The sequence below is a fragment of the Daphnia pulicaria genome, chromosome 1, assembly GCF_021234035.1.
Source record: "Daphnia pulicaria isolate SC F1-1A chromosome 1, SC_F0-13Bv2, whole genome shotgun sequence".
Classification (NCBI taxonomy): domain Eukaryota; kingdom Metazoa; phylum Arthropoda; class Branchiopoda; order Diplostraca; family Daphniidae; genus Daphnia; species Daphnia pulicaria.
Genome location: NC_060913.1, coordinates 24,183,028 through 24,192,472, shown reverse-complemented (window position 1 = coordinate 24,192,472; position 9,445 = coordinate 24,183,028). Strand labels below are relative to the sequence as shown.

Sequence of the window (9,445 nt, the reverse complement as noted above, 5' to 3'; positions counted from 1 at the left end):
AGTAGAGCGTAAAGAAGAAATTCCATAGATTAACCAAAATCCGCAATTTACGCTTATGAACAAACCCGATACTTATTACTTGTCTATTCCCCATTAAATTTTCACATTTTTATAGAGCTCAATGTAAAACATGTCATCATTTATTTAAATTTTCATCGAAAAGTTAAATGAATAGCAGGCATCTGTTGTCCAGGTAAAAGGTAAGTTATATTTAATAGTTTTATGCGACTTTTGATCCCCAATTCAAAATGACAATTCTTGAAAATCTATTTTTTAAATCAAATTGAAATGTTGAGAAAAGGAAACTAATCCTTTGGCTGATCCCTGTCTTTTGACAATTGTAAAGGAAAAGGAAATGCCACTACGAAAGTTGAGTTAAGCTACCCATTATTTATTATTCTTTCTTTTGGGTTATAGTAGTATAAACAAAGAAATTTTATACAGAAAAGCATGTTGAAGTAATCAGAGTTATACAATATAAATAACTGAAATAAAAACAAACGAAATATTCACAGGTGTCCTTAGAAATAAATTTTTTATTGAAAAATTGGGGCTTCAGCCTATTCCGCTAGTGTATAAACAAACGTAAACAACCAGAAAAAATGGCAGCCCCCAAAACAATTGAACGACACGCAAAACCGCGAAGTGAATTGCCCCTACAGCGACGAACACAAGGGAAGAGAACGACGGAGAAAACGACGGAAGTTGTACTTTTGTATAAAAGGCAACGTCGTATAAACAAAGCTCAAGGCAAATTTAAACGCACTTCAATTTGATTTAAGCATTGTTATAACTTGGCAACTTCGCCGCTTTCCTCTTAGAGAATGAGTAGTGTAGTGTAGTTGGTCTTGAATCTTTGGTCCAGCAAGTACGCATTTTATGTCGTTCCTAATAGAGTCCAATCTAACTTCATTCCAAGCAGTTTCCAAGCGATGAAATTTGTACAGAATTGACCAGTATTTTATGGGGTTCAGAACAACTTGATGGAAAGGTTAAAAAAATAATTAGATTGAGTTTGGGTTTATCCCAAATGAAAATGTCATGAATTAGGGAATTCTTCAATCTGTGAATTTCTATAAAGTAATTGCTCGCAATTATCCGGTATTCATAAGTTCTCTTCCTGCGATAAACAAATATTTTAGTTTATTAAATCTTTGCTTGAAAAAGTTTACTTTTTCTATAATAAGATAAAAATAGACAAATCCAGGGCTTTTATTTGGAACATCATAGATTAATAATCTAGATTAATAGGATACGAATGAGTACGCAGTAGTCAGGATTTGACTCAATGCTGTCCGTAGGTAATGAGCGATATCACTACTACTGGCACAGCACTACCAGTAGATTTATTAAACGAAAAACTTGAGAAAAACTACTCAGAACAAATTGAAACCACTTAGAGCATCCCTGGTTCAGGGACAAGTAATGTACTAATGTATGTAATGTACCCCCACCAGCACCAATCGATCCGCTCCAAACACCAGTTGCCCCGTTAAAGCACTTAACAACTTTTGACTTTCGTTGGCTTCTTGAATCCGAATATATAAATCCAAAATAATTTAACATGACACTGCAAAATTCTCACTCACGAAAAAAAACAAACAATGACGCAATGACGGACAGTTGACAGAACACTTAGAGAGCACACAGAACACACTAGAGAGCAGGATAAAGCAATATTTCAAACAACTACCGAATCAAACACTTATCCTCCCGAAACTTTCATTCATTGAGTGCGACTCAATGTTGACAAACAACGACAAACCGAAAAGGGGCAATCAAAATCTCTAAGGCGCCACGAAAGGCTCTATCCAAAGAAATAATTTATGCATTGTAAAAACGCAATTCTTGGTTAATGGAGTATGCCATTTTCTCTCTCAAAATAAGTGGGCTGGTGTAGCGAGGTACCATCAACAGATTAGTACATGTCTGTGCAGATGGATAAATCTCGTCAGCACGATCATATGGCAGAAGTTGGTGTTCCTGGACCATAAGCCTTGGTTTAAGGGCCTTGAGGCCTAATTTGCACATTGTTTGAATGGCAACATTATATATAAACACCATAAAAACAATTTAGATAAGTTATATAACAACTTACCGCCCACTGGAAGGCGAGAGAATCCAGTCGAGAATTGCAGAAATCTCTTTCTCTCGTTCCTGTCATAAGTTGACACCAACTCTGCCATGACTTGAGCTGGTCGTGGAGAGGGACTCGAGTCCCAGCTATCGACTAGGTTTTTCACGCTCCATTCCTCGTCAATCTTTGGAAAGAAATTAAATCCATAAAGTAACTCAAAAATTGCTTAGTTATTGAGATCTCTTCTACAAATATTTACCTCTGCCGTCCCACAGAAAAGGAGCTCAAGCTCGTCAGAGAAAAACAAATTTAAGTTTCGCAATGAGAAGACGCTTTCAAAACCTGCTTTCAAAGCTTGCATTGCGCCATTCACTCCTCCGACCAATGTCCAGTAGGCAAACAACTAGGTTAAGTAAAGAAATGTGGAATTTAAATTATATTAGTGAACACAAAAGACATGTTACCTCTAAGTAATTATCTAAATTACGGAGAGACACGGGTTCTGCGGTTCCGTTGTTTTTTAGTTCAATGACTAGCGGGCCAGGCAGCTTAAAATCCAGGCATAGCTCCTCAACTTCTGCACTTAAGTCACGTAGCATTTCCTCTCGGGATACTGATGTCAGAGTAGAATCCTTGGTAATGCGGTCTCTTTCGTTCAAGATGTGCATCAAGTAATTGAAGGATTTTGCCATGACAGGGTCCAACAGCTTTATGTCTCTATAAGACAGATATTTTTCTTCTCCGAGCATCCAACGGAAAAACAACGGGTTGAAACATACATCCAACTAAATAAAAAAAGAAAAAGTTAGCGTTGACTTTACTTGGAATCGTACCAACTATTATTACATACCTGTCTTGAATCCATGGCCGATTTGGCAAGCACTTTGCCTAAAAGATGGAAGTATTCGAACTGTGACGGAATGATCTTGTCGACCTGAACTTTGTATGGAATTGCCAACGGAAAAAGGCCATTGGCACTGTGAACGTAGGCAACTTCGGTATCTTCCAAACCGAGTTCTTTTCTCCTCGCCATAGTTGCAGATCGAACCTTTGAATTTCTTTCGATAAAATCGAAAAAAACTCTCTTGTAGGACCAACCCCATGTCCTTCCTGAAAAATAAAATACATCAATTAAATAATAATGGCAATCCAGTAAAAAATAACTACTCACTTCGTCTGTAAATTTGACTTCTGAAATTGCAGAATTGTCATATTTCAACATCCTGTCAAATGCAACTTTAGTTTCGTCCAAAATAAAATCGCGATTTACGGTAATCTGCTTAGTTGGAAGCAGGCCAGTAATATCAGCGATCCTAGCTCCCACCGAATCAGGACTGAAGACCTTGAGTTGCTGCAAAGCACGCTCACGGTCAAATGTTGCCATGTGGAAAATAAGTGCTCGTGTCTCCAACGGGAACAGAAACTTGCACGAATCAGCCAATTGAAAGATCCACGACGGTAATTTCCCGGTGGTAACCATTCGAAAATCCTGAATTAACAAGAAAAAAATTTACTTAAAATTTCAAATAGTGATAAAATATGAAGAATATACCTTGAGGTGTTGATTAACCTTGTGGGTTAGATGGTGGTGAAGAAACTTATCTTTAGTTGAGATAGGGTCGTAACTATCGAGATCGTACAACGATCCCCAATAACGACTGAGTCCATTTAATACTCGTAGAAGATTTAGAACCTCCACAGAATAATCTTGGATTGTCACGGACTCATGAAGTCGCATTGAGAGAAAGGGTTCCCAGTTTGAACACACTTTGGGAGCGGTTCCCGCTGTGAGGAGTAGAGTTAAGATAAGATGTTAATCACCGTTGGTGGTAACCTAAAAACTCAGTAAAACTTACAAGTCCACGTTTCAGCCATTTGGTTTTTCAACTTTTCGTTGTTCTCGTTTGCGCTTGTCCCTGGGCGTGGTCTTACGCTTTCCTCACCATTGATAACTGGACTGTATGGATGTTATTCCAAACGTCATCCGCCTGTGATCCACCAACACCTGAAGAAGAAATAATCATATTACCATATGAAATCAAGTAAGTCTTTTAAATGTTAACACTTTCTTACTGGTTTTTGTTACTGCTTCGAAAATGGTCTCGTTGTAGTCAGCAACTTTATTGTTGACAACAATTTTCAGTAGATGATTGACTGCTCCTTGTCCTCGCTCAAGATTCATTTCAACCTGAGAATGAAGTATGGAATGAAAGTTTAGTAACTTGACCAATTGAGAATGATTGGTTATAACTTTACCATGTTTTGAGCTTCAAGTAAGTTTCCTTCTAAATCGTCAAAGTCGTCTCTTCTTAAACGTCCATAGTCACGAACAATAAGATATTTTTCAACTGACAGAACCAGCGCATGAGGTTCAATTTCGATTTGTCCACCAAAATATTGTTTAAGATTGCTGGTAGAGGGATCTCTCTTTAGTTGTACTTTAATGACCGCTGGCGATCCAGATGCACTTTGTGCTCCACACGTAGGGAATTTTTCCATTATTTCAATGGCCGTTCCCAACTTAGAGATCAAACTCTCCATGTTTTGAGCAGCCAACAACAGTGTTTCTTCATTCCCCGGTGTATAACCAAGATATTCCTGCAAGGCAAAATATTTAAAATACATTATTATGAATTATTGCACTTTTTATAAAATATGTTTACCGTAAGAAAAATACGAAGTCGATCATTGCGATACTCTCCCTCTTCCGTGAGGTACCTCAAAAACCCTTGTACTATTCCTCTGCTCAAGATCTCGAGAGCAGAGACATTACTGGCATTGACGATATCACGAATTCGTGCCAACGCACCATCAGGTTTCAAAGGATTCGTGATGAGCCTTTGCAGATGAATTGCGTAATCCAATCGAGGATCGCTTTTGGAATTCAAATCGATGTTAATATCTCGCATTGTTGTCACATTGTGACTCAGTTTGCAAAAGTCTGCTGTTTCACTTCGAAACTCCAAATGCTGTTTTTTTGCGTTTTTTGATGATTGACTCTTCCTTTTCTTGGAAGGCGATGGGGTATGCGACGATTTATCCATTGTAAATAAACTGCAAAATTTAAAAATTGCAAGTTAATTAGAATTTAAGAATTCACAAAAAAAGTTGTTTAAGGCACACAAAAAAGAAAAATGGGCATTTCTGGAATTCACCCAGTCAATGGAACGATGAGAGGGTGACATGTTCTTTCCATTGGGAAAAAAGAAAAAGTTTCCATATTGTTGCAGGCTGACACCGAGTCCAGCTGAGGACACCCAAAATAGAAGCCCTCGCCTCTTTGGGTTTGGATGGGTGAGGGGATATAGAAATAAGATATCTGGCAATGACTTTTATGGCAATCTTCCCTGTGACTTATCCAGGGGCACGCGTATATATATACATATACACTCCCCCCTTCAAACTGGTGTAGTAGTGCAGCCACGGCCCATTTCCAACTCGAAAAAAAGAAAAAAAGCAACTTCCACTGGAGCGCATCCGGCTCTTTTCTATGTCTAGTTCCTGCTCGCCACCATTTCCCAGTGTATGTGTCTATAACAATAATGTACAGCAGCAGCAGCCCAGGCACACAGGCCGGGCTAGAGAAAAAGAAATAAAACACGACGACTGTGCCAAACCAACGGGGCTGGTTAAAAAGAAAAACAATCATGAAACATCACATCATCCATCCATCCATAAATTATTATATCCCAAAGGTTGTTGGGTTGTTTCTTTCTTTCTTTTGTTGTTGTGTTTTCCAGGGTGGGCTCTCCCCCAGTGTTTTTTTTTTCTTCTTTCGTGATTACTTGATTTGCTTCATGATTCGCATTTGATTGGACCATGGGGGCCTCCCAGCTATAAACTAGGCAATACATGTAAGAGCATTGTTATTACAAGTCTCAAAACTTGAGCCCCTCCAGGCCAACAAACTCAAACATCTACTTCAACCCCCCCGTCAAAAAAAAAAACAAAAAAAAAAGCTCTTCCTCAAACCTAAATGGCATTATACATCTTCCAAAGTTGGGAAACGCCATTATTATTACGTAAGTACAAACCCCTCCAACCTGAATCGACGAATGAATGGTGTTTTTTTTATCGGTCGGCGTTATATAACATGTTATATAATACATAGACTGTCATCTGAAAATTATTGATCCGTTACTGGCGTTTCTAATGACTCTCTCTTTAGTACACTAGTAATAAGCTGTGAACACAGTCAAAACCTCAAGGACTTGACTGTTTTTTTACTTCTGGCTTGTGCTGCTGCTGCTGGTAGTAGTTATACAACAGTTGAGCCAAAGTAGAGGCTGTGTGTGTGTCTGTCAAGAGATAAGTGGAGCGGGAGATGATGAGAGCTCTGCTCCGACTCCTTTCCCCCCCGCACCGAAGTACGAACAAGAGCTGGGAGCTTTTAAAGGAATGGTATCCATTAGATCAAAGGCAAACGACGACGGCCAAAAACGAATGGAATGTTTGTTAAAACATGGCAGGCACACACAGATTGGCTTTTCTTATATAGGAACAGGCAGACGAAGTAAAAACGTTCCATCTCCCAAATTCCAACCCCCTGAAAGTCTTTTGATGACAGTTGATACACATCGGCAGAAAAACGAAAAAGAAGAAGGCCCCCCTCTCTTTTATATTTTTCCACCTTTTCGCCATCGCAGAGAGAAATAGAAAAGATAAGACATTTCAACAGATTTCCCTCCGTGATGGAAAAGGCGAGTCAGTTTTTGATTTTCTCATTTGACAGGAGCTCTGATTTAAATCCCCCCCCCCACACACTCGGGTCGATAATCAGCCAACCACCGACCCAAAAATATGATGATGTGCCTGCCCACCATCACCTACTACTACTGTCTGTGTAATGGCTATTAGCCGGCCTCCCCAAAGAAAAAGCTCATTAGCCAGCCCTAAAACATCTAACTCAAAAACCAAAAAATAAAAAGGTTTCTTGTGCTAAATTTTTTTGATATTTTTCGCTTAACTGTCCAACAACAGGCGAATCTTCCATAGGGAAACAATCAAGAAGACCCGCAGACATGGGGCCAAGTCAGTTGGGAGCTTACAAGTGGCCAGAGAGAGTCGAGTCAAGTCACCGTTAAATCGCGTCCGTCTCCAACCACCGACGGTTATCGCAGACATCAAGCCCAGGAGAGAAAAAGAAAGAAGAGAGATAAGCCTGTCCGTCTATAGACTGCTGTGGTGAGAGTTGTGTGTCAAGCCCCCCCAAAAGAAGAAGAAGAAGAAGAAGTTTTGTTTGCCAATTCAAAGCCCCAAAAGGTACAACAACATGTACATGTATCTCTTAACCAAAGAGACAAAAAAGCTAGACGACGACAAACATTTGGGTGGAGTTGAAAAGTCTCGCCCAAAAAATCAAACTCAAAAGGGTCTCCTTATCTCTGTGGCTCCTTGACTGGGGGGATAAAATATCCACGTACAAAACACACAAAAATCTGTGCGAGCCTAAATCCAGTCGGAATTGTGCAGATCGATTGTGTGTGCATATTCCCAGTCAGCTGTTGGAGGCCACGACCCAGATGGATTCCGTCCACCTGTCAGACAGTTGCCAGTCCCGGAAGGAGGGCGAGAAATTAATGGAAAAAAAGACAATAGAGACGAGAGAAATAGTCGAATTATCAGCGTGAGGAATCAGTGAGAAGCAAAAGAAAAACGAAATATAAAATGCTGCTGCTACTGCGGTCGGGGTGGTATTTGATGGCGACCCAACACGCACAGCTCACTGACCGTTTTTTTTCTACTTTTTCTTCCACCTCGGTCGTAATTAACGAACGTTCGGGCTGACTGGGGGATAGAGAGTAGTATGTGTGTGTGTTGTGCATCGTCACGCTGGAATTTTCTCTTCCATCGAAATAAAAAACGTAATTTCAATGCTTCTTTTCTTTTTTTTTTTTTTTATATTTTTATTATTAACAAGCAATCCACCACTCAAGCGCACCAAATCCATGGACCCCCCTTTTTTTCCAAATCCGCTATGGGACCTAGAAATCTGAAATAATTCAGGCATATCCAGTTTTTTACTCCGGATTCACCTGTTTTTGCAGAACTCAAATATTCCCTGTCGTTCGGGAGATATTTAATGTTAAAGGTTGAGTTTTTTCAAATTTTAACAATTTGGGTGGGTCTTTGGCATCGCTTTTTGGGTAAATGCTGACCGTTAGAAAAAAACTAATTCTTCTAAAAGTTTCCTCGTCCATCCCTCAATACGAATCGAAAAGGAATTTACATTCTGGATTAGATTGGCCGAGTTATACCCAATCTAGTAAAGTGTAATTTTGACAAGTTTCCCACCCAGCCTAGTCGCCATTTTTTATCACTCTCCCTCGCGTTCCTAGCGGATGACAGACGAAGCTACGCTTTCCTGGCCTTCGCTTTAGACCGGGAGACATACTGTAGGCCCTTTCATATAGTCTAGTGGCCGGCAACATGAAGCCCGAGGTGCAGAGAACTCGTATGCTTCGGCTGTCATCCGCCAGGAACGCGAGGGAGATAGATAAAAAATGGCGACTAGGCTGGGTGGGAAACTTGTCAAAATTACACTTTACTAGATTGGGTATAACTCGGCCAATCTAATCCAGAATGTAAATTCCTTTTGGATTCGTATTGAGGGATGGACAAGGAAACTTTTAGAAGAATTAGTTTTTTTCTAACGGTCAGTATTTACCCAAAAAGCGATGCCAAAGACCCACCCAAATTGTTAAAATTTGAAAAAACTCAACCTTTAACATTAAATATCTCCCGAACGGCAGGGAATATTTAAGTTCTGCAAAAACAGGTGAATCCGGAGTAAAAAACTGGATATGCCTGAATTATTTCAGATTTCTAGGTCCCATAGCGGATTTGGAAAAAAAGGGGGTCCATGGATTTGGTGCGCTTGAGTGGTGGATTGCTTGTTAAACAGAAAACAAAAGAGGAGAGAGATAAGATTAAAAAAAAAAGAAAATGCGAGGTCCTTGTTGCCCAAGCGCGGGAATATATAAAAATAAAAATCAACTGTCGGATTAGATAATATATAACCAAGGCCAGCCCAGCGCTGCCACCCTATTGCATGTGTGTTTTTCTACACTCAAAAATAAACAAATAAAAAAAGGACATTTTCTACCCCCAAAAAAAAGTTGTTATCTCGACTGTTACTACTACTACCCCGGTGTGTGTTTACTAAACAATAATTTCACACTCCATCCCAGAGAAAAAAAAGGAGAGATATGAAGTGGCTGGACATGTCCAGTGACATGATGAAAACCGCGAAAAATAAGTTCAAACTAGCGGCTGGAATGGATTAGGCACGGGAAAACCCCTCCACTTTGGTAGAGTGAATAAAAAATCATCAAAAAATCAAATCGATGAAATGATAGAATTGGCCGT

At 39.6% G+C, this 9,445-nt stretch overlaps 2 protein-coding genes across 2 annotated transcripts; both read right to left on the bottom strand.

Moving 5' to 3' along the window:
- Positions 1-1,278: 1,278 nt before the first annotated feature.
- On the bottom strand, positions 1,279-2,855 carry LOC124316360 (E3 ubiquitin-protein ligase TRIP12-like). Its single transcript, XM_046782263.1, has 4 exons — positions 2,542-2,855; positions 2,337-2,480; positions 2,099-2,261; positions 1,279-2,018 (listed from the first exon to the last, which is right to left on the bottom strand). The coding sequence occupies exons 1-4, from the start codon at positions 2,824-2,826 to the stop codon at positions 1,825-1,827; spliced, it is 786 nt and encodes a 261-aa protein (XP_046638219.1). The 5' UTR covers positions 2,827-2,855; the 3' UTR covers positions 1,279-1,824.
- Positions 2,856-2,894: 39 nt separating this feature from the next.
- Positions 2,895-3,952, bottom strand: LOC124315528 (E3 ubiquitin-protein ligase TRIP12-like). Its single transcript, XM_046781308.1, has 3 exons — positions 3,934-3,952; positions 3,630-3,862; positions 2,895-3,566 (listed from the first exon to the last, which is right to left on the bottom strand). Exons 1-3 carry the CDS (start codon positions 3,950-3,952, stop codon positions 2,895-2,897), a joined length of 924 nt encoding a protein of 307 aa, XP_046637264.1.
- Between the last annotated feature and the right edge of the window lie 5,493 nt (positions 3,953-9,445).